The following is a 24,333-nucleotide window of genomic DNA, read 5'->3' on the forward strand; positions in this document are numbered from 1 at the left end:
AGAAATAAGATCTGATCTCAATTAAGTTGCAAATTAATGATAAACATATTGTTTCATTCCATTATTCCATTTAAATGAAAAATACCTGTCAATATTTTGTTTGTACCTCGACTGAAAATTTTTTCAGAGTCAAAGTGAAATTTGTATTATTGATAGCATGTTGTAAGGCGACTTCATTATTTTGTAGCTAAATGCAATTTTTTATCGAAACGCAAAGTTGAATACGTGAGCAATATAAATAAATCGGTGCAAGCAGTGACCAACAAAGTCAGCCGAAATCTAAGAATATAAAACATTTTTTAAACAAAGTAAACTAAATTTTCACTGTGAATAATGATGACTGAAAAGTTAAATTCTGGGCACACTAATTTAACAAGCAAGGGGTTTGTATTTTTTATATTTATTTATTTATATTTCCTTGAAAAATGACAATGACATATACATGTTCTTTATATGTCGGCTGGCATCGATCTAAGTTATAAACTCATTTAATAATTTATGGCGTATATAACAAGAGGTATTGAAAGCCGACAGCCGAGCATATTTTTTTTGCACACACATACATACATATGTACATATCTTTTGTATTAAACAGTTTTTAATTAACAACAGACTCAACTTTCAAATAATGTTATCTAATATTAAAAAACAAATAATTCAGTTTAGGCTTAAATTGTTTGCTTAATATGTTTTTAGGAGTGAACAAATATTGTATGTGAAATGTACTTATGTACATACACATGTGCACTCGTGGACAAATTGACCGCTAAACTAGTTGGCTAAATAGATACTAGTACTTGCTAGAAATATACGTTCTTATATCTGATTAAATTGTTAACATTCTTCACATTTTCGCTAGACCTAATTTTTTTTTTATTGGAGCAACACCCGCGTTCTCAAATTTGAGCAGAGTGAATAGACAGTTATTCGAGGGCTGCCATTTTTAAAATTGGGGGAAGCGTTTTTTTCTGTGCTCCACAGAAAGAAAATGTGGATAAATCACAATACTTAAAAAGATTTTTTTAGGATTAAAAATCTATATGCGAAGTTTTAATAAATAAAATATTAATTTTTTTTTTTTTTAAATATAACGAAAGGTGTTTTTTTGTTGACATACTATACGATGCACAACATACAAAAACAGTGCATTATAACAATTGTAATAACAAATTACTTTGCATTTGGTTTAGGCTTATAAATGATCTTCAAATTGCTGGGAACACAAGTGACGATATGGGCTGGAAATCAAAGCTAAAGCTGCCGCCAAAGGACAACCGATTCAAAACAACTGTAAGTAGCCTTATTAACAAAAGAGAAATCATTATTAAATTATTAACAAAATTGGTTTATTTTCTTTTAGGATGTGACCGATACGCGTGGAAATGAGTTTGAGGAGTTTTGCCTTAAAAGAGAACTGCTAATGGGTATTTTCGAGAAGGGTTGGGAGCGCCCTTCGCCAATTCAGGAAGCAGCTATTCCTATAGCTTTAAGTGGAAAAGATGTACTGGCTCGGGCCAAGAACGGTACAGGCAAAACAGGTGCCTACTGTATCCCAGTTTTAGAGCAAATCGATCCAACCAAGGACCACATTCAGGCATTAGTAATGGTTCCCACCCGAGAGTTGGCGTTACAGACTTCACAGATATGTATTGAGCTGGCAAAACATCTTGATATCCGGGTAATGGTGACAACAGGAGGAACCATCCTAAAGGATGACATTCTTCGTATATATCAAAAAGGTGAGGTTTATTTAAAGTTAGATTAGCTATTGATTAGTAATCGATGATCTTATTCCAATTAACGCGTTTTTTACACTTTCAGTACAATTAATTATTGCCACTCCCGGACGAATATTAGATCTGATGGATAAGAAAGTTGCTGATATGTCGCATTGCAGGATATTAGTTTTGGATGAGGCCGATAAACTATTGTCGCTTGATTTTCAAGGCATGCTGGATCATGTTATACTTAAGTTACCAAAGGATCCACAGATCTTGCTATTTTCCGCAACATTTCCACTAACAGTCAAGAATTTCATGGAGAAGCATTTACGCGAGCCTTACGAAATAAACCTGATGGAGGAGCTAACATTAAAGGGTGTCACTCAGTACTATGCATTTGTACAAGAGCGCCAAAAAGTACATTGCTTGAACACATTGTTTTCTAAGCTGCAGATTAATCAGTCTATCATATTCTGTAATTCCACGCAACGTGTCGAGTTATTAGCTAAAAAAATCACAGAACTTGGCTACTGCTGTTATTATATTCACGCAAAAATGGCACAGGCGCATAGAAACCGAGTTTTCCACGACTTCCGCCAAGGACTTTGTCGGAACCTGGTTTGTTCGGATCTATTTACCAGAGGAATAGACGTGCAGGCCGTCAATGTAGTGATCAACTTCGATTTTCCTCGAATGGCAGAGACGTACTTGCATCGAATTGGTCGCTCGGGACGATTCGGTCATTTGGGTATGTAAACTTAATAGAATTTAAGAATTTCTTTAATGTTTAATCTTGTTTTATTTATTTAAAGGTATTGCTATTAATCTGATAACGTACGAGGATCGCTTTGACCTGCATCGAATTGAAAAAGAACTTGGTACCGAAATTAAGCCTATTCCGAAGGTCATAGACCCCGCCCTTTATGTCGCAAACGTTGGCGCATCCGTTGGAGATACTTGCAACAATAGTGATCTTAATAATTCTGCAAACGAGGAAGGCAATGTAAGCAAATAAAGCGGATGAAACTGTAACACTTGGATCTGAAGTAGCGTCTAAAACATGAAATCAATAAAGTGGATGAAATATTTCAGAAAACAAAATTGTATTAATTAAATAAAAGGAAAGCAATTCAAATTTGTAATATGCGCTTTCTATACACCTGGATATGCAGAACGAGCGTTTAATGCATTTTGTGGGTTTTATTTTAATACATATTTTGGTCCGTATTCTTAATGGGGTCTTCTTTCCTAAAAATTAGAAATCGTTTAAATGGCTTCCAATAGACGTCAAGATTTTTCAACGCAACAATGGATGAAAGTTTGCAAGTCTGAATCTCGCATGGTATTTCTGGGTTAATACAAATATATACTTTATAGCGTCCGATATGTCTCCTCCCCTATCCAAAAGTTCAATGCCCTCAATGCGGGAATAAAAATAGAAATTTTGAACCAAAACGTTCAAGTCAAGAAGCATCGTTTTATAATTTAAATAAAATTTATTTATTAGCATCCAAAATTGTAAGCTTTGCTTGTCAGAGAATATTTACAGTAAATGTACAATATTTAAACAAATCATATACATATAGTCGTAGGTTTCAAAACTTTACGTATTAAATATGTTTGATGAGGAGGAAGAAGAGTCTGATTGATCAAAGTCGATTTTCGCATAGGTATTTCCGTCTTCTGGGCATGCAGACACTGGCGGGGATTCGCGGGAACCCCTTTTCAGGTATTTAGCTGGATTTTGGCCGCTACAATGGGGAAGATCTAGGCTTGCGTAGTGAAGCTCCGGCTGCGATATGCGTGAAGAAGACCTTGACGGGAAATTCAAATCTTTGATCTGCAGAATGTTCGGTTGTGTACTTGAATCAGTGCTTTTCGAATCTGTTGGTTTTGGATATAAATTGAATTTGTTGACTGAGCTTGTAGCATTATCGGGTATCGTATTAACACTTTCCGTAAGTCTTTGCTGACGGTCTAAAGTATCTTTAAGTATTATACCTTTTTGGTACAGCTTCGATATAAGGGAACTGTCGCTTTTAATTTGGAGAATTTTGTAGCCAACTCCATTATGATCAACGTTTGCATAATCTTCGCTACTTATTGAGTGGACCAATTTCTTTTCCTCAGTACCACCTATATCCAAATTGTTGTTCTCCAAAATTTTATCTTCAATATTATTTTGTTTATCGCTTTGCACGGTTATCGTATCACGGTTAATGTTGTTTTGTGGATAACCATCAAGGTTATTACTTTCTACGGTTGTCGGCTCTAAATTAGTAGGTTTTTCCTCTATAGGGGACTCAGGCTTCTTTACGTCGTTTTTGGGCGGTTCTCTCCACTTCTCAGTAGCAATATTGTATGTACTTATTTTAGAAACTTCATGTACTGGTTTTACGGTGTTGTCTTTTAGCTTAAGCATTTCTATTTTACTTGGAAGGCAAATCGTACTGGGAATATGTGCATTGCCTACTGGTTTCATCTCGAGGTATCCACCCTCTGAACTGCTCGCTGTGTTGCTAACTTTAATTCCGTTAAAAATGTCTTTCTGACTTGTAGCGTGCACAGTTGAACTGGAACTTGAGCTTTCGGTTCTGAAATTTGAGGGAATTTCGAAATTTTTGATGAATTTCTGTTTTTGCAAATTGGTTGCTTGTGAAAAATCAATTTCCATTAGGTCACTCATTCGGTCTGAGTTTATTTGATTCTTAAGACTCAAGAGTGGAGCACTTGTAGATTTCTTTTCGCGGCTTGCACTTGTTCCAAAACTGGGTCCATCCCTTGTAATGCTACTGTGACTTCTATTCGTACCGAAATCGTGCCTATTATCCTCTACAAGGACAACTCGTTGCAAGTCGCACCGTGGTATCTTTGATTTCGAGCCAACAGAGTAAGCTCGTACACGATTCGAATTTTGCCCTGTTTCATTTAAATGGCCCAGTCGTTTATTCAACTTTAAATGCTCAACTTTGTTTCCTATTGAGTAAGCCCGAATGGGACGTTGACATCTGCAAATAAATTTTAATTAATATTTATTAAGCTCCTACAGTGTTTACTCACTGGTTATCAGAATCAAGATCAAAATTCTTGCCCAGTTTTTCAGATGTGTGCTCCGGAAAGTCGAATTGCAAGTTTGTATCTCCCGTGCCTTGCGGATCAACCTTTTCTCTTTCGGGAATACATTCACCAGATAATGGCTTAATGGGGGTCATCGGTATGTAGTTTTCGTCACTTTCTGCAGTCAAAAAAATAAATTTAGACCGTATCCAGATGTGATCCCGGTTAGTTTTCTTACCACTATGTTCTGTGACTTTGCTGAATTCTGCGCTTGCGAAGTCATCTATGTTTTCCTCGGGAATAGCCGTTTTTGATGACCGAGTGCTGCAAAAAGATTTATTTTATATTGATTATCTATGATTTTGACGGCAGTGGGCAAAACATTACTTTAAACGGTAGTGGCTAAAACTTCCATTATCATCGGATTCATCGACACTAACTGACGACTCTTCAGATTCTGAGCATCTTAATGGCATGTTGAATGTCGGACTATTACTGTGTTTGTTGGATGAGTGTGGACGGATACCGGAAATGGTGTTGGATCTTATCCCATGATTGTAGCCAAAGTACGTTTGATTACTGCACTCGCTTAGGGTTCCATTTCTGGTTGGCAAACTATCGCATCTTTCTCTTCCAAAGCCTATAAAAGTTTAGTTATCGGAATTAATATTGTTTTTGGTCTCAAAAATCACAATTTTTTTATTTGCAGTTTGATACTTACTGTAGTTATGTGGTGAACTACAATTTCGCAATTCCAGAGAGTTCTGGCGATTTTGTATAACATTTATCGGTTTTGAAGCTTCGTTTGCAGATGATGACCGCTTTCTCATTGGTTCATGGGTAATATCAGGCCGGGTTTGATAAACATTTATTAAATTCGTGTTCGACTCTGTTTTAGCTGACATAGCGCTAAAAATAAAGTAAAAATCAAGAAAATATTATGTAGAAACTAAGGGTTTGTAATGTTCTCATGTATTTAATAAACTACAGTTAGCTCACGTTGCTTTAAAAAGTTATTTGCCTTCCAGCTTTCAAATGTTTAATGATATTACAAATTACCGAGTCATAAGTTTCACAGGAATTTATCACCGGATTATGTAACTTAAATATAGGTAAGGTTCAGATTACCGGTAACTTTACTTTGCAGTCTATCTATAATTGCATTACTTGTAATAGTAATCCTAGACCCTACTTAAAAGTTGTTGTCTGAGTAGAAAAACTGTAACATAATGTTATATTTTGTACTTACCTTAATATCGTATTGTGCATATTTGTAGCAATGGCTGCATTATCCGTTTCCATCCACAATTCGCCAGATCCCAGGACACTCTGACGACCGAGTTCCATGTAGAATATACATTGAGGGGATGCATGGCCGCATCTGAAATTTTAAAAGTGGTTTGCAACTCTGATTTACAACTGATTTAAGTTTTAATAGACTACTTACCGCCTGATCGTTGTCAGAAGAATTTCTATGCTAGCAACTCGATCATCACCATTAGCAGTCTTTTCTGGTCCTATGCACACGAACGTCAGGGATTTAGAAGTAAGGCAGCAGTGATACGTTCCGGTGATTCCAACTTTCTCCGACATTCCCTTCTTTTGGATAACAACTTGCCAAACTTGATCTGTCAACAAGAAAAGTTCCATTAGCTAATTCAATATACCGATCAACAATTAAAGTTTAGAAAGCTTGCTTACCATAAGATGAAAATACTTGGCCATTCATATTGGCTATATTCCTTTGTAGGAATAAAAGTTTATCCAACCATTTGCGTAAATCATTTTCGTTTTCTAGGACGATTCCAAATCCGCCTTCTCTTGAGGAGAGCACAATAACAAATCTGTGTTTGGTGTCCATACGACGGTTTATGTTAAAGCAATTCTTCAGGTAAATTACTCTTTTTGGTTCTGCTCTCTGCAGGAACTTCTTTTCCGTATCATAATATTCCAGACGGGCTGAGGAATTGCATGTTTCCTCATACAAAGCAAAAAACTTTTTCTTCATGGTTTTTAACTTTTTGTGGTAGCCGCTGAGAACCATGCCATCATCCGATATTGATGCCATGATTTTATATGGTATTTCCTGTAATAATAAAAGTATATAAGAACCAATTCGCAATTCACATTAAAAGCTACTTTAAGAACAAATTGTAAATAAATAATTCCCTGTCGGGAATATGGGAATATTTCTACATTCATTTCACATGGTGAATGTAGCTGATATGTTTTGGATTTTTAAGATATTGATTCGATGAGTGCATTTGCTTTCACTTTGTTATGTCGTGAATTGATATATGTACGTACATACATATATTTTAAGACATTTAGATTTTTTAGTCACTTCTTATAAAGCCCAACGAAAGGCATATTATTCATATGTATCTATCCTGAGCATTATAAATCGGTTTTCACAACACAAACATTCGAAAAACATTTGCAATGTCGTGATGACAAGAATTCTTTCCGTCTGTCAACATCGAACATCAAAATACGCAATTACGTCGTTTATGTCGATAATTCCAGTGCAGCTTACGCGGCGACAGATTAGAATCAAATGTAAGCGATGGAATTCATAATTGGCTCACTGTACACTTTGTTTATTTCAGTTTCAGTTTCTGCGCAATGCATTAAGATAACCATTGCTAGATGCTCATTTTATTATACATATACATATGCGCGTATGTTTGTACATATTTTGTTTTATAGATGAGCATCATAAATATATACATATGTATATATATCTGAGGAATTCTAATACATCTTACATACATATGTATCTACGAGTTATTTTTCTCTGTAGGCATGTATGTACACACAACCGTAAATATGGCACTCTAGTGGTATCATTTACAAACGCACATGGATATGGAAAATAATACCTCAACGGCAATTTAGCTGGCGCATATGTTACCTAAATCGTATTTCCGCCCGGATCACTTATATTTCCAAAATCAGTATTCACAAGTTATCCGCTTGGTACATTAAGGATTTGTATTATTATTGTTCACCAACGCAATTCTTTATTATCAAACCCACATTTATTCGCGATGACACTTTGCAGTTATCGATATAGCAGTTCGGTTACAAAATCGTATGCCGCAGCAATCGGAACCAACTGCAATCGAATAATTTTATTAAAATATTCATTTAAAACGTACTTTTCCAAGTCCAATTTTTTAAGATTGAAAAAAAATATTTTTTTAATTTCTATCTCTTTTTTTATATGTCAGCCCCTATTGCAATAACACTTATTTGTAAGTATAAAGTTATTTAATCAAATAAAATTTGAAGTTAAAAACAAAAAAATATTAACAGTACAAAACGTAAAATTTACATTATGGCCAGTTTAGTCAGAACTTGTTTAACAAGTCTTAGAGACAATAACTAAATTCGTTGCTAGAGCCCTTGCCCTAGATTTTAAATCTAATAAAGAACACAAAAATTCATCAGCTATTAAGTTTTAATTTTTGTTTTGTTGTTCACAATTCCTTACTAAAAACTGGACTAGTTTTTTTTTTAAATGATTTGGATCCCTTAACTTTATAATCTAGACGAAATGCGCAACTTGTCAAATAAAAAAAGTATAATAATGAGTAAGAAATTACGAAGTTTTGTATATTGATTTTATTTTTTAATGGTTACTATATTTTTAAATACAATTTGAATATTTTATTTGTTGTAATAATTTAACAATACATGGCGTATTGTTGGTAAGCTTTAGTTTTTGTGACTGACTAAGGAGGAAAAAGTCGTTCTCTACCGCGTTCTATTATTTGTGTTGTGGGCTTCGTAATCCATGACTTCCTCATAAATTAACTCCTTCCATTGCTCGACGGTATGCTCTCTCTCGTCGACACTATGATCATAGGGCTCCGGAGCAGGCTAAAAAATGTATAAAAGACATAAAAAATCCAGCAAGTTTTTATACCCTTGCAGAGCAAAAGGGTATTATAATTTCAGTCAGAAGTTTGCAACGCAGTGAAGGAGACACCTCAGACCCCATAAAGTATATATATTCTTGATCAGCATCACGAGCAGAATCGAAATATGTATGTACGTCTGTCCGTCTGTCCGTCTGTCCGTTTCCGCGCAAACTAGTCTCTCAGTTTTAAAGCTATCGTGCTGAAACTTTCCCAAAAGTTGTGTAGTTGTTGCACGCAGTATATAAGTCGGAACGGGCCGGATCGGCCGACTCTATCGGATAGCTCCAATACAAGAGAATGAAATAAAAAATTCTCACTCTATTGTTTTTCATCAGATCGACTTGAATTCTTCAAGATGGCGTTTTCTAACTGTTATTGAATTTCGGATTAAATTTGATCAAAATCGGATAACTCTATCATATAGCTGCCATAGGAGGGATCGAAAATTATATATAGAATTAATGGAAATAAATTGATAACATCGTTGTTTTTCATCAGACAAGTTTGATTTTTGGAATATAGAGTGTTCTTACGACTCTTGAATTACGAGTTAAATTTGATCAAAATCGGACAACTATATCGTATAGCTCCCATATGATCTATAGTCAAAAATATGGAAAATGAATAGAAAAATCGTCTTAGCTTCGATGTTGTCTAGCCTTTATGCGTTTTGTTCGACATATTTGATGACTGCAAGGGTATATAAGCTTCGGCTTGCCGAAGCTAGCTTCCTTTCTTGTTTTTAATAAGACGTGTTTTTTTTTAACACTTACAGCATCCACTTCTTCAGCATCATACCAGACATTAATATATTCATGCTTTAAAGCCTCGTCCACAGATATCCGCTGCTCTGGATCAATGACTAGCATTTTACTAAGAAGATTTCTAGCGTCAGAAGCCTTCCTGCGGCTATTCTGATTATTATCATTTGGAAACAACCCATCAGGAAAAAGTCTATCAAATGAGTATCCAGTGTATCTAGGACGATTTTCCACATAGTTTCGGACGGTTGGCTGTAACCGCTGCATAAATGAGGGGGATGGTGTACCTAATTGCTCTAAAAGAAGAAAGATATGTTTTTTACTACCATCTACAAATGTTGTGCAATAGCTTACCAATAATTTTATTCCACTGATCTATATGATCCGTTCCCGGAAACAGTACGCCGCCCCTTATCATTTCACCCATTATGCAGCCCACGGACCATATATCCACGTTTTCTGTGTAGCCCATGCCCAATATGACCTCGGGAGCCCTATAATATCGGGTAACCACATATGGAGTCATCATAAAGGTAGTTCCTGCAGTGCGAGCCAGACCGAAATCCAGAATTTTTAGAGTGCAGTCTGCCTTTACAACTATATTGGATGGCTTTAAGTCCTGAAATTACAAAAAAAAATTTATTTTCAAACTCTCTTTAAAAGTGGTGCTTATACTGTACTCTGTGAATTATTCCAGCTGAATGTAAATGTTTTATGCCGCATAACATTTGGTAAAGCAAATAAGACATTCTGTCGTGATCCAAATCCATTTGAATAACTTGGCAGAGATTAGCATCCATCAGTTCCATGACAAGGTAAACATCCTGAAACTCTTCCAAATTCCTTTGCGGAGTAAAAGCATTAAGTAACCCAATAATCTGATGAGAAAAGTTAATTAATAATACACATAGTACGACGTTTTACCCGAGCTTATTTACGTTTTTATGGTTGACAAGCTTCATTAGCTTAAATTCCCTATATGCTCTCTTAGCATGGGTTACATTTTGGAATGGTCGAGATAGTTTCTTAATCGCCACATTTTGCTCAGTAATAGTATCGTAGGCAGCGCTAAAAATTATTTAGATAATGTTATAATATTAGTTTAAGTTTTTACAAATTATAATACAATAAATGTATGTATATTATTTTGGAGTGTCACATAAATCACTTCCGATACAGACTTAATTTTAAACGAAAAAAAGGAGTACAAATTACAGAATTTTATGAAAGTGTTTTTTTTTTTTTTAACTTTGGGTACTCGACCAGTTTCGTAATTAATAAACGCATTTATATAGTAAGTAATAAATTAAAGAATGGTTTTTTTTTGGTTTCTCAAAGTATTTAAAATAGTTTTTTATAAGTACCCAAAGAGTTTTCTTCAAGTTTGCAACTGTGAAAGTATTGCAGTATCATTAAAGTAGTATAGTAAACCAACTAAGACGACTTACCATACTATTCCTTGGGCACCGGATCCTATGGGCCTTAAATTAATGTACCGACTATGAATGGTAAAGTTGGTATCTCCCACTTCAACGGTGTAGTGTTGGTGCTGAGCTGTCATTTTATACTGCTTTTATTTATTACTTTTAGTTGAAAACAAGGAGCATATCGGCCTGAAAACATAAGATTAATTTTGAGTAAATAAGATAAATCAATAAAGACACAACTTCTTTATGATAGTATTGTACATATGTACGTATTGCAGATAAAAAGAAGTGGAACATCCGATAAGCATTTAAACGATTTTCCTATTTATAAGAAGGAGGGGGCAGTTTTCCAAAACTTTTTAGGACAGACCATTTCTCCAAAGAAGTGGATTAGGGGGTAGAATAAAATCACCAACTTTGTTGGCCATATTTGGACATTAAATGGGTTTGTTGTTGCAAAGGGTGACATGGGCGGCAGTCCAATTTACTGGATAGCGCCTTACGATTTTATTGCCAAACTGAACAAGCCCTTTGGGCTTAAACCAGGCACGTATCCAGGGGGGGTGCCCGGGCACCCCCCGAAATCTTTGAATTCAAAAATTTTTTCTATTTAAGATATTTCATTAAAAAGTCTTCAGTAGAAGACGTATAGATCAGTAGACTGAAACTAAGCCAAATTTAATTTAATTTATTGAATTTATTCGAATAAGACCACATTTTTTATTGATTTTTGTCCTTGAGCACCCCCCGAAACAAATTTCTGGATACGGGCCTGGCTTAAACACAAAATAAAACTATTGATTCAAAAAAGATAAAATATTGCATAACGTAGTTATTTTAAAAAGCCATTTTAAAAGGAAATTAAATCTTCTAACGTTTAAACAGTTAGAAAAATACTTTGTAAAAAGACCATTAAGATGTTCAATCTATTTTCTTTGATTTCTTTCTTAGTGTTTAGCGGCACGCACAGGAAAAAAAACGATTTAAAATCGATAAGTCGGCTTAAACATAGGACACGGAATGTTGGACCACTGCGATGTACATAAGTTCATGTGTATGCATGCCAGTTTAAATATGTACATACACACATTTTGTGCACGGGTGAAAATTGTAAACTTCTTTAGGTATACATATGTATGTAGGATGTAAACTACATTTGTGGGTCGATAATTTACTACATTTTCAGATATCTTTCAGATAGAAGTTATTGCCTACATTCATACATTAAAAATACAGTCGTTTGCATTCAAGATGGTTCAGCGGTCTTCGGGTAGTGTCAATATGTAAACGTTAGACATTTGCGCATACATAGGTACATACACTTTGGGAAGTGGACATTTTATGTTAAATATCAATAATTTTTTCGTTGCCGGCACAACTTTCGTTTATATCAGTCGAAAATAGCCCGTTTCGCTTGACATTAGTTGGTGTTCTGTAGTTTGTGTGGGAGTAACGTAATAGAATATTTATTTACCATTTAACGCAGAAAATTTTCCGATTTTCTTATAGAAATATAAAATTGATTTTTACTTATTTTATTCTATACACTGGGCACTCAGAGCTGCAAACATTTTTAATTACGTTTAGTTAAAGAATTTTCGGAACCAACTTTCTGCGGCACTTTCGCATAAGAATAATTGTACATGGATTCAATACAATATAAGAAAATCTATGGGAATATTCGATCACAACAAAGTTATTGTGTGACCAGATTGGATTGAAACCAAAATACAAACGATTACAAGCAAAAGCAAACAATTAAAAATAAAAAAATTAACTGGTGGTTTTTGGCCTGTAAATTATGTTCTATAGTAAAAACATTGTCTTATGAAATTAATTATTCTCATTATTGAATGTATTATAAAATATAAAAAACTTTCCGTGTTCCGTTTTACCGTTCCAAGAGATGAACACCATTTTGTTCTTCATGTATCGAATATGAATCGAATGACGTATGAAAAATTTGCACTGTCGTTACTAACAATAAACAAAAACAAAAGAAAAGTATTGCAATATGAAGACGGTTGGTTTTTGGAGTGACTCACAAAAAATGATGTACTTATTTTAAATATTTTATTTTAGTCATCACCGGCGCTTAAATATCTTCTGGAGAAGGATGTACAGGTGTCCAAGCATTTTGTTGTCGCCGTGTCCAACCTGTCTTTCTTCAAATCCTTGCGAATACATAGCAGGTTCTTAGAAATATCCTGCGATGGAATCGCCTGGTTTGCCTCGTGGATTGCATTTATTTGGTTGCTCAGCTCGAAAAGCTTGTACCAAATGCAAGTAAACATGCTTTTCGGATTAGTTCTCGATGTTATAATAGTGGCTGTACTAAAAGCGCTTGTTCGGCGCAGAAGGCCGGTAGCCAACAAGGATATGCTTACAATAGGACCAGATAAGTTCAGTTTTCCCTCCGGCCACGCCTCCAGGGCGTTTTTTGTGCTTCTATTCTTTACAAAGCTGTATCCGCTCCATATAATTTTTTGGATGCCAATCACAGCTTGGGCTGTAAGCGTAGCAATTTCACGACTTATCCTACAACGTCATTATGTTCTGGATATTTTCGCTGGAGCAGCAATAGGTGTCCTAGAGGCACTTTTGGTTGGATTACTTTGGATCAGTGAAGAGGCGGCTTTCAACGTTGTTGGTTTTCTTTCGGAGGAAAATGTCGACAGTGCGGCGGAGTAACAAATATACAGAAACCGTACTCAAAAGCAATAGATAATCCTTAAATCATTACTTATGCTTTACCAAATACATTGTTAATGTTAAATACATTTGCTTGTTGTTATTTTCGTATTAGAAGTGACAATCGCTATAGTTTTGTGCTGGAAAAATAAATAGAAAATCGTCATTACTTCAGTGTTGTTTGGCCTTTATGCATTTTGCCCAACGTTTGTGATGACTGCAAGGGTATATAGGCTTCTGCTCGCCGAAGCTAGGTGCCTATCTTATTTTATTTAAAGTTAAACTTAAATTATCCTTTTCGTTTATCTGAGTTATAAAAATATCGATTCATCGATTAAAAGTCAACAACCCCAATTCCTTCGCGAAGGGATGAAAAGTTGTGTGTCATACCAAGTTTTCGCGAAAGCAAAAATACAAAATATTTTCAGAAGAGTCGGGATGCCAATTGGGTTATTTAAATAACAAAAGGTTTCATATTGTTAGTAAGGCGTCCTGCAATATGAACAAATATTCTGCATTTATTATATGCATTTCGGTCCTGCTTTTATTGAGAAAAGAGGACGTTGGGAGCCATAATGTGGACTCGGGAATATACGGGTAGGTACTTGGTAACAGAAAGTAAAACACGCAAACACTTTTTCTAATTTCGTTTGATGTTAGTTATTACCAATCTTAAAAATATAAAAGTATCCAAAACTTTTTTTCAGTTAAAATATTTCAAATTTGTTTAAAAATATTTTTACTTTTAACATATATATGTTTACACATTTGTATTTGTTTATCAACCATTAATTTTTTATAACACCTCTAAATTTTTTTTTAATGTTAAGTGACAGTTGAAGTTAAAGTTATTTATTTGATTTTAATATTTAAATATAATTTGTTTCTTTAGGTTTCAGAGATCATCAGGGATATGTCATATTTACAATGGCACTATTTGTCGGGATGTTTTGAGCAATGCCCACGTTTTTGTATCCCCGAATCTCACCATGAACGATTTGGAGGAGCGATTAAAAGCTGCATATGGCGTAATAAAGGAATCGAAGTAGGTTTAATAGAAATTTCATTGGCTTTTTCTAATTCGAATTGGTTTTCTTTAGGGACATGAATGCAAATTGTCGCATGTACGCATTGCCGAGCTTATGTTTTAGCTCAATGCCAATTTGCAGAACTCCAGAACGCACGAATTTATTGTACTTTGCCAACGTGGTTACAAATGCCAAACAGTTCAAGAATGCCAATGTCACTATTCGCCGAAAGAGAACTAAAACCAAGGACATAAAAAACATTAACATTTTTAAAAAGAAATCCACCATCTACGAAGATGTGTTCAGTACAGATATTTCAAGTAAATACCCACCTACCAGAGAGTCTGAAAATCTAAAACGCATTTGTCGAGAGGAGTGCGAACTTCTTGAAAACGAACTTTGTCAAAAGGAATATGCAATTGCCAAACGACATCCGGTAATCGGAATGGTTGGTGTGGAGGACTGCCAAAAGTTGCCCCAACATAAGGATTGCTTGTCCCTGGGAATTACCATTGAGGTGGATAGGACCGAGAACTGTTACTGGGAGGATGGTTCTACATATAGGGGAGTTATGAACGTCTCCGCCTCTGGAAAACCATGTTTGAGATGGTCTTGGCTTATGAAAGAAATCTCTGACTTTCCGGAGCTCATTGGTCAAAACTTTTGCAGGTAACCTGAATTATTGTTCAAAATGTATTTTTTATATTTAAGAATTTAAGTTTGATAACATAATCAAGTTGGATGGACACATATCAACAATGCTAAGTGTATTAAAATAATTTGGGTCAGAATTTAAACCAAAATTTTTATTTACAAATTTAAAATATTAAAATTTAACTAAACATTTTTTTACTCTTAGAAACCCAGGAAGTGTGGAAGATAGCCCTTGGTGTTTTGTCGATTCTTCGCGTGAGCGAATAATTGAACTCTGTGATATTCCAAAATGTGCAGATAAAATTTGGATTGCAATTGTCGGAACGGCAGCATCAATAATACTAATTTTTATAATAATACTAGCAGTTATACTTTTTAAGAGGAGAACTATCATGCACTATGGAATGCGGAATATTCACAATGTAAGTATTAAAACAATTACAAAATTTATCACAAAAATTCTTACAAAAAAAACCTCTTTTAGATCAATACACCCAGCGCGGATAAAAATATTTACGGGAACTCGCAGCTAAATAATGCCCAAGATTCTGGAAGGGGTAACTTGGGAAACCTATCCGATCATGTTGCTCTTAACTCCAAGCTTATAGAAAGAAATACTCTGTTGAGAATATCCCATTTTACGCTTCAGGATGTGGAGTTTTTAGAAGAGCTGGGCGAAGGAGCATTTGGTATGGACACAATTAAGAATAAAACTTGGAAGAAAGTAATTGATTTTCAAATTTTAGGAAAAGTCTACAAGGGACAGCTTTCGCAGCAAAACAAACCCACGATAACGGTCGCCATCAAGGCTTTAAAGGAAAACGCCTCTGTAAAAACACAGCAGGATTTTAAGCGCGAAATCGAACTAATTTCAGATTTGAAGCATCAGAATATTGTGTGCATATTAGGAGTGGTGTTGAACAAGGAGCCCTACTGCATGCTTTTTGAATATATGGCCAACGGAGACCTCCACGAGTTTCTGATCTCAAACTCACCCACCGAAGGCAAGTCCTTATCGCAACTGGAATTTTTGCAAATAGCTCTTCAAATCAGCGAGGGCATGCAATATCTTTCGGCCCATCATTATGTTCATCGTGACTTGGCAGCTCGAAATTGTCTGGTTAACGAGGGACTGATTGTGAAAATATCCGATTTTGGATTATCGAGAGATATTTACAGCTCAGATTATTACCGGTAAAACTATAATTTTATGCCAGGGTAACAATAAAAAACTAATGTGTTATAATGAATTTTCTTCTAGGGTTCAGTCGAAGTCGCTGTTACCTGTAAGGTGGATGCCCTCGGAATCAATATTGTACGGAAAGTTCACCACAGAGAGCGATGTTTGGTCATTTGGAGTTGTACTCTGGGAGATATATAGCTATGGAATGCAGGTAAATTTGTTTAAAGCCTATCTTTATCTTAATCCACTAATCGAGTCTTGTCCGCTTTTCAGCCATACTACGGCTACAGTAATCAGGAAGTGATCAATCTTATCCGTTCAAGGCAACTACTATCCGCTCCAGAGAACTGCCCCACTGCAGTGTATTCGCTTATGATCGAGTGTTGGCATGAGCAATCGGTAAAACGTCCAACATTCACAGATATTTCGAACCGTCTTAAAACTTGGCACGAAGGCCACTTTAAAGCCAGTAATCTGGAAATGTAAATTTAAGTTTTTTACACATATGTATTTTCAACGAATGGACTGTAACATAAGTAGGTTTAAGAATTGAATAAAATAAAAGGTATTTAAAATCAAATAGAAAATGTATTTTGAATAAGAACCAATTTCTTTTCGTTTATATTATATTTGTTTTTGTAACTTTTTTATTGAGATTTGTTTTAATAACCATATGGTAGCTAAATGTTGTGCCATTGTCGAATAAATTATCCAGTCGCAATTCCGAGGGCAACGCCACCGAAAAAGGATGCCAAAAAGATGTGCAAATCGTTTACTTTCGGACCGTCTTCATCACCAATCAGTTTGGAATACCACTTAGCCACTTTCTTGCCATTTTTGGTTAACAAGCTTTCAGCCCTATCCAATTGATTGTCGACATATCTTTCGGTCTGAAAATACACAGGTTACATTGGTAATTGACTTTTGGAGTACAAGTATACATAACTTAAGAATTTGAAATCATACCTTATCCTTCCAATTTTTTTCACGGCCCAGCGATGATTCCACTTTATCGGCAAGTTTGTCAACGCTCTTATCCAACTTCGACCAATTTATTTTTATAAGTCCTTCTTGATGCGCGATTTCCAGCAAAATAATACTGCCGCCTACGGCAAACGCAGCAAATTTCCCAATTTTCATTGTTGTAAATCCGGTTGCCCTAAAAGGATATGAAATTCTTAGTGCCTTCAAGTATTTAATTCGTGCTTTTAGTCAAAACAAATCTTTAGAACAGAATAAGTATTTTATTATTTAGTAAATCTGCACTATCATTCTTTATTTTGGTACATAGAAAATACATCATTTTGGTAAACTTTAATGAGATTTTAACACTTTACCATATAGGACAGCCTTCAGACTGCCTTAATATGAAAGGTACCTCCGAAAAAATGTTATTTCAGGTACCTTAGACATATTTCGTTTACGCCCAAAGACGATGATAATCAAAAAATTGTGTACATGAACTTCCTTTTCTTTATTGCTGTACTCTGCAATTTTTTGTTATAATTTAATAGGATACTAATACAACAGGATATTAGCATATATACAAACAATGCAAATATTACAGATTTCGCACTATATTAAATCGGTTTAGTTACGACGCAATGATATAACACATACCATCCTGAAGAGACACCAATTAGCATTTGCGAATACGCCGAGCGCTGACCAATATCGCTAAAAACTTTCTTAAAAAATTCCGAATAGTTAGTCATTTTTAAAATTAGATATTGACGTTAAGTTGCGAATCTCTGCTAGTTTACGTCAATTTTACACAATAATATATGCTCGACAAGATAGCAGCTGATGTCCCACACATTTTAGGATATGGGTTTTGGAACATGGAATTGGCACACCATTTTTCGGGGATATTTGGGAAATACTCGGAATAGGCAATCTGAATCTACGGTAAATTTGAAAATGAAAGTTAAGAATAAATATGACAGATTTATCTGGGCAAAACAAATTCAAAAATTTTTCTTTTTCGTCGGCGGCCGAGAGTGACCATATTATTTGCTTCTCCAGCTCGTTTTGCTTACCAAGTATACGTATGGAATGTAACTTTATGTAAAATATTTAACTACATTTGTGATTAAGTATTTATGTCGGATATAATATATCAGATCGAAATGAAAATTTAAAAGAGAATCGCGCCCCAATCTAAACAATCTAAAACAGCAGGGGTTATTGTTATTATACGCTTGTTGCTGTTTTATTACTTTAATAATAAATATTATCGTTTTGTTTTTTATAAAAAAATTGTATACATATCTTATAATGGAGAACGTTGGAGATAAAGTTTTAATTATTTAAAGGCATCTAAATCATATAGAAAAGAGTGCAGACATACATACATATGTGTAAGCCACATGCCATAGTTTGACAAAGGGTTTTTTTTCGTCAACGGTTGAATGGACTTCTTTATTTGACTTTGGTAAGTCGGCTACCAACTGATATTTATTCTATATCTTTTCTAAGCCGATGTGTGCAAATAGATTGCTTTGCCATTATTTTATTTTGCTTTTATCCCAGCAGCTCATCCCCCACCTTATAACATCAAAACTTCATACAAAAACCCGAAATTCGAATGAAATCTACAATACAAAATGTACATGAGTTTATTTAAAATATTTGTTAAAACTACTTAAATAAATATCATACAGTATATTTACAAATTCGAATAGATTAGCCAATTACTTAGCAATTTTAATTACTTTGCTAAATCACCAAGAATTATAAGTCCGTAGTAAGCATTGATTACAGGTATGTGGATTCACCTGAAATGAAAAAAAATATTTGTATTTTTAACTAAGATTGTACTTATTTTAATAATTGCTTGTGAAAAAAATCATGTATGTTTTAGTTTAATTGGTTAACGAAGAAGGGAATAACTTGGAAAGCCAAAGACATTCGATGAACATGTAACACTCAAAAGATATATTTTGTAGAAAGAAGTTCATGAAAATCCGCATTTTAATACTTGTATTTTTTTATAACATGAAGGGCGCACTTCGTCGCCCTGGTAGGAATATTGATGAGGATGTGAGCGAGCGATGTTTAATGAGAATCGATGCGGATATTGATAAATGTTTTGCCCGGTTAGTTGACTTTTCGAGCCGCAGGCATGGGCTCCCACTCACCTATGTACATTAAATTCTAAACAGATGTGCAGAGCCCAGCTGTATCGATCGCCTTTCCTGTTAAAGGAAGTTGATCTTTGCAAGCCTGTCTGCTAGTATACTCGTAAAAGTCTTGGGGACATATAAATCCAGTTCTGGTGGCTTCGTTTTATACATCAAAAATAAGAGATCGTTCAGCCAGAAGTCTTTTAAATCGTCTCGGGTGATTATTCTGGCGAAGTCAATAAGAATATAAATGTGTGGACGAAATATGGTAAAAATACCTTTTCAAGTATCTGAGTAAATTTAATTTAAATTGCATTACAAAAAAACCGTAATCAAGAAGTCGGGTGCGAAAAATTAATTTTAAATAAAAAGCGACAAAAACAACTGCAATTATTTCACAATAAAAACAAATAGATTTTAGTGAGATCTGGTAACTGTTTGAGAGGTATAGTGTACTGGAAGTCATTCAGAAAACTCACCGGATTCCCAATCTTCCTCGCCTTCTTCGGTACCACAGTTGAATTTTGGAGAGGATTGTTTACATGTGATGTATGAATCGTAATTGATGTTCTTATTCTCACTTAAACTTCGAGTGTCAGAGGTGATATGAACTTCACTATTCTGCCATTTGATTAAATCATTTTTTTTAATGGACGGTTGATTAAATATATGATTTTTTTTTATTTCCTCTTTTGTGGAATCATTCAAGCTTGATAAAAGAGGTTTACTATTAGGCTGTTTGCGTTTAGACGCGGTCGAAGTATTTTTTGAATTGGTTGATGTGTCGTATTGAATTTTAGTCTACGAATATTAGATTTATAGATTAAGCATATTTTCTTCGCAAAACGTGTTTTCACTTACAACTATATCCTTATGATCCAACGGTTCTATTGTTTGACTTTTCGCTGTATTATCATTGACGATCGCAGTTAAGATTTTTTTTTCATGAAAGCAGTTTGAAGATAAACTAACATAATCTGATCTTTCAAAATTTAAAACGTTGTCATTTTTCTCTTTTTCAGAAGTTTCAGCTTGAACATCATTGCTATAATTTTCCGCCTCAAATACGACTGAAATCTGAAACGAAAATACATTTATATTGTCAATTAGGCTTTTTTAAGAGGCATGGGTTGGCTAATTTAAATTTTACCAAAAATCTTTAAAAAAAAACTTACCTTAAAATCCTCCGAAAACGATTTATGTTCTCTGTCTTTATGTACATCATCGATTTCTGATTTGTTTAAAGTGTGTATATATTTGTTAACCGTTCCGTCGGTCTCGCAAACTTAATTAAAATAAAGACGTATTATACGCACTGATTAACTTTGCAATAACTAATAGACTTACTTGAATAGTGTCGCACAAAAAATGTATTCAGCCAAAAATGACAAACTACTTTTTTTGGGGAAATTTTTGCAATTTCAAATTTTACATCACCGGCAACTGGTAAAGGTGGTGTACTGGTCAATACAAATGATTTCTGAAAATCAATCGTCCAGGTTTTCACACTCTGTTGTAAAAAAAATAAAATAAAATTGGTCATTAGAAATGTGAGTAAAATTACTTCCAAAAACAATGTTTTTTCTACTCTTGCATAGGAAACTCAAAGTCGTAGCTCATATCAAAAATGTAATTATAATAAGTAAAATTGGACAGATTTTGTTAAGTTCTCTACATAAACGGTTGCGTTTTTGCAATACAACCATAAATTTGAGTTTACCAAACAATAATAATAATTTGTATGCAACATTATTATTGTTTACTTACATATGGCTTTGCATTTTCTGTGGATGAGTCTGGTAAAAGATATACTGAACATTGAACCGTGCCTAAATTTTGCAGGAAACTGGACTCTGAGAACCGTATTTCACATACCTAGTAAACGTTAAGTAAAAAACCTTGATTAGTTTCAGCTTGATTGATGTAACTCTATTGTAAACACTCACGTTAAGGCTTATTTTCGAATATGGAACACTTGAACAAACTAGTTTGGAAAAATACTGAACATATCGACGCTGTGATGGGATTGTCACACCTTTACAGTCCTTTGTACGTTTCTCATCATACCACGCTAATGCCTCATCAGCGGATTTTTGTAGGCCGCTGAATAGTAAATATGCACAAATCATGGTACCTGAAAAGGATGAATTACTCAGTTAGACTACTTTTGTATTTCTAAGGTAAAAAAAAATTTTCAAAATTTGTGAACTGTTGACACTTAAGAGCATAGCACTATTCTTACCAGTTCTTCCTTTTCCAGCTTTACAGTGCACGGCTACAACATTGGACGCATCTTCCTTAAGCCACGAATCAACGTCCTTGCAAAAGCTTTGTATTAACTCAATCGTTGGAGGGTTATGGTCTTCAAACGGGAAAACGGCAACTCTCTGCAATTCATCAACGAGTTATACATATTAAATAGTCACACAAGAAGATATTGTTTACCCCGTGAAATTTGCCGGCATCGTATTTACGCTCTAAGCATAAGTTGTATATTTTGTAATGTTGGCGATGATTTTCTTCCAAAAATTTGAAGACATCTTCTAGACGGTTTCTGTACAGGCCCTCTATTTTATCCGCTGGGTACCCCATGGCAATTATGTTATCATTAATGTCTAAAAGAGTCGATAAAAAATTATTGAGAAATATTTTAAAACCATTTTAGTATTTGGCTTACATGTTAAATCCAAATTGTATCCTTTTTGTTTGTATCGTATACGTTTTTTGCTTACTACATTGCGTATCACGTTGGACATTAACGAAATGGTGTTGGCCATTTTTCCAAAGTTAAAAGACTTGTCTTTTTTAAACTAGGTTAGCTGCATCCATTCAAATTTTAGTTGGAAACCAGGTTTTGACTTCTATTTACTCCATTTTTAAAGACTGTGTTCTGAAAAAAAATATGAGAAAAACAAATGGTTATTTAGTTAATTAGTTGACTGAAAGATTTTGTATAGCACTTATTTAGGATTTATTTTCTAGACTATTTAATTAAGTTTCAATTTTATGAATCGTTCAAAATTTTAAAAACTGCATTAACACATTTTTGCAGATCCAGCCTAAAATATTAAGTGATAATTAGTTTAAAACATTTAAAACATTGTTCTTCGTTAGGACAAAATAAAAAAAAAGAATAAGTATTATTTTACGGCATAAACATCTATAATTCTTGTAATTTTCGCAGTGGGTAGTAACTTGTATCGATGGAATATAAATATGTTGTTATTAGAGATTCGTAAAAATTTGCCTAAATCTACCAACAGCGATATTTCATAACTTTGGGTCGACATTTTCCTGTATGTAGATCTGGAAATCGCAAACCTTACTGGGATACATGTGTATTTATGCAGGTGCACATACACATATGCATGCGTTCCTCGCATTAAAATACTTTTGGACATTTTCAGGAGCATGTAAAGTGTTAACTTAAGCCCTTTTCACTAAACTTTGGTATATATATGTCCTTAAAATTGCCATTCACACACACGCAGTCACACATTTACGGAGTACAAGTAAAACATACTTACATGTATCGGCTTATTATCAAAGATAAACAATATAACAATTTTCCGCTTGGCATAATACATTCAGTTTGACTGCCGAATGGTTTAACTTGCGAATAAAGTTTTCTGGTTTGAAGTCAATGCACGGAATTCGAGCAATTAAATAGGTTCACTGCATGAACTGGCGGTTTTTAAACAATCAAAATCCTTATTAGAAACACCGAACAGTAATTTCGAATTACTTAACATAGCGACTGATTTGGCAACTGTTTTTTGTTTTTTTTTCTCTTTTTGTTTTATCTTGTAGACACACTTTTTTGACAAACTGTTTGCGAATGGTGGTATGTATTGTAGTTAGAGCACATATGCATGTACAGAAATATGCAGATATGGATGGGCATGTGCACATATATGCACCGATTTTTGTGCATTTATGTACATATTTGTTCAAACAAAAACATATTTACAATTCCACAGACATTTTACACATTTACACTATCAGCACCACACGAATATACATATGTGCCTACTGTTTAATACATATGTATGTGCATATGGGTATGTTTAAGTCAATAAGCTAAATGTATTTGGGTTCCAACCGAGCAAGTTTTTGTTACTGCATTTCAAAAAGTTATCACATGTTGTACATTAAGCCACGAAATTCCAAATAAAACTTTTAAATTATGTGTAAAACTTAAACAATAGCTCATGCTCTATTAAATGTATTATTAATTTATCAAGCGTGAGATCGACAGGGTGTTTAAGGTAGGCGATACCACTGGAAGTTGTGAGAAAAAATACATGCAGCGTTAATCGACGTGCTTAGGGCCTTTTCGATTAAATTGTGTATGCAAAAGCAATCGATATACAATCGATATTCCGGTTAAATATTTTTAAGAACTGGTTTCATAAATTTTTATATAATACAAGACAGGAAAATTAATTAAAATCACAATAAATAATAAATTATAATACTTTAGAAAAAATTTGCCTTTTGAAATGTTTTTTAAATAAATTTTAAAATTCTCAACCAATTTAATTTAATTTTCAGTTTGTTGATTTAATAAGTTATTTAAATTGAATATGCTAGTTCATTATTTTTAAAGAGTTTTACATTAACGATTTTCGATAACCATAAATATATTTTTAAGTTAACTCTACGAGATATGATATTTTGTTTAAACCTTTTTGTGTGTTATATTATAACATGTTATCCGAATATAAAATAATCGATCAACATTTTCTGAAATTCATTTT

The 24,333-nt window shown here is 34.2% G+C and overlaps 7 protein-coding genes across 12 annotated transcripts; 3 read left to right on the forward strand and 4 right to left on the reverse strand.

Moving 5' to 3' along the window:
- The first annotated feature begins 136 nt into the window (after window positions 1–136).
- On the forward strand, window positions 137–2,856 carry LOC108089254 (ATP-dependent RNA helicase me31b). Its single transcript, XM_017187420.2, has 5 exons — window positions 137–383; window positions 1,191–1,290; window positions 1,361–1,739; window positions 1,822–2,469; window positions 2,534–2,856. The coding sequence occupies exons 1-5, from the start codon at window positions 334–336 to the stop codon at window positions 2,734–2,736; spliced, it is 1,380 nt and encodes a 459-aa protein (XP_017042909.1). The 5' UTR covers window positions 137–333; the 3' UTR covers window positions 2,737–2,856.
- Window positions 2,857–3,163: 307 nt separating this feature from the next.
- Window positions 3,164–7,829, reverse strand: LOC108089265 (insulin receptor substrate 1). The gene is made up of 9 exons (XM_017187435.1): window positions 7,693–7,829; window positions 6,480–6,864; window positions 6,226–6,406; window positions 6,028–6,159; window positions 5,500–5,687; window positions 5,166–5,418; window positions 5,017–5,102; window positions 4,782–4,956; window positions 3,164–4,729 (listed from the first exon to the last, which is right to left on the reverse strand). The coding sequence occupies exons 2-9, from the start codon at window positions 6,844–6,846 to the stop codon at window positions 3,325–3,327; spliced, it is 2,787 nt and encodes a 928-aa protein (XP_017042924.1). The 5' UTR covers window positions 6,847–6,864; window positions 7,693–7,829; the 3' UTR covers window positions 3,164–3,324.
- Window positions 7,830–8,387: 558 nt separating this feature from the next.
- Window positions 8,388–12,589, reverse strand: LOC108089206 (stress-activated protein kinase JNK). The gene is made up of 7 exons (XM_017187356.2): window positions 12,367–12,589; window positions 10,914–11,078; window positions 10,404–10,533; window positions 10,146–10,343; window positions 9,820–10,084; window positions 9,478–9,761; window positions 8,388–8,663 (listed from the first exon to the last, which is right to left on the reverse strand). Exons 2-7 carry the CDS (start codon window positions 11,024–11,026, stop codon window positions 8,538–8,540), a joined length of 1,116 nt encoding a protein of 371 aa, XP_017042845.1. The 5' UTR covers window positions 11,027–11,078; window positions 12,367–12,589; the 3' UTR covers window positions 8,388–8,537.
- A 191-nt stretch (window positions 12,590–12,780) lies between these two features.
- On the forward strand, window positions 12,781–13,752 carry LOC108089207 (phospholipid phosphatase 6). Its single transcript, XM_017187357.1, has 2 exons — window positions 12,781–12,915; window positions 12,975–13,752. The coding sequence occupies exons 1-2, from the start codon at window positions 12,907–12,909 to the stop codon at window positions 13,581–13,583; spliced, it is 618 nt and encodes a 205-aa protein (XP_017042846.1). The 5' UTR covers window positions 12,781–12,906; the 3' UTR covers window positions 13,584–13,752.
- Window positions 13,753–13,934: 182 nt separating this feature from the next.
- Window positions 13,935–16,937, forward strand: LOC108089205 (tyrosine-protein kinase transmembrane receptor Ror). The gene is made up of 8 exons (XM_017187355.2): window positions 13,935–14,180; window positions 14,476–14,628; window positions 14,684–15,280; window positions 15,471–15,687; window positions 15,750–15,954; window positions 16,012–16,459; window positions 16,527–16,659; window positions 16,722–16,937. The coding sequence occupies exons 1-8, from the start codon at window positions 14,083–14,085 to the stop codon at window positions 16,932–16,934; spliced, it is 2,064 nt and encodes a 687-aa protein (XP_017042844.2). The 5' UTR covers window positions 13,935–14,082; the 3' UTR covers window positions 16,935–16,937.
- Window positions 16,938–17,060: 123 nt separating this feature from the next.
- LOC108089208 (FUN14 domain-containing protein 2) lies at window positions 17,061–18,247 on the reverse strand. Its single transcript, XM_017187358.2, has 3 exons — window positions 18,069–18,247; window positions 17,415–17,607; window positions 17,061–17,338 (listed from the first exon to the last, which is right to left on the reverse strand). The coding sequence occupies exons 1-3, from the start codon at window positions 18,161–18,163 to the stop codon at window positions 17,156–17,158; spliced, it is 471 nt and encodes a 156-aa protein (XP_017042847.1). The 5' UTR covers window positions 18,164–18,247; the 3' UTR covers window positions 17,061–17,155.
- A 783-nt stretch (window positions 18,248–19,030) lies between these two features.
- On the reverse strand, window positions 19,031–23,849 carry LOC108089186 (phosphatidylinositol 3,4,5-trisphosphate 3-phosphatase and dual-specificity protein phosphatase PTEN). 6 transcript variants are annotated; one of them, XR_006245773.1, is made up of 12 exons: window positions 23,101–23,849; window positions 22,251–22,463; window positions 22,019–22,188; window positions 21,816–21,960; window positions 21,520–21,707; window positions 21,341–21,448; window positions 20,921–21,083; window positions 20,749–20,858; window positions 20,435–20,650; window positions 20,053–20,374; window positions 19,589–19,799; window positions 19,031–19,225 (listed from the first exon to the last, which is right to left on the reverse strand). XR_006245773.1 is itself a non-coding variant. In XM_043208823.1 (12 exons), the coding sequence occupies exons 3-12, from the start codon at window positions 22,348–22,350 to the stop codon at window positions 19,206–19,208; spliced, it is 1,542 nt and encodes a 513-aa protein (XP_043064758.1). In that variant the 5' UTR covers window positions 22,351–22,463; window positions 23,101–23,257; window positions 23,676–23,849; the 3' UTR covers window positions 19,031–19,205. The 6 variants fall into 6 exon arrangements, 5 of the variants coding, with proteins under 5 accessions (XP_043064758.1, XP_043064757.1, XP_043064756.1 ...); XM_043208823.1 differs by lacking the exon at window positions 19,589–19,799 and having other exon boundaries at window positions 23,101–23,257; window positions 23,676–23,849; XM_043208822.1 differs by lacking the exon at window positions 19,589–19,799 and having other exon boundaries at window positions 23,101–23,401; window positions 23,676–23,849.
- Between the last annotated feature and the right edge of the window lie 484 nt (window positions 23,850–24,333).

Source organism: Drosophila ficusphila, unplaced genomic scaffold (genome assembly GCF_018152265.1).
Source record: "Drosophila ficusphila isolate 14025-0441.05 unplaced genomic scaffold, ASM1815226v1 contig_723, whole genome shotgun sequence".
Classification (NCBI taxonomy): domain Eukaryota; kingdom Metazoa; phylum Arthropoda; class Insecta; order Diptera; family Drosophilidae; genus Drosophila; species Drosophila ficusphila.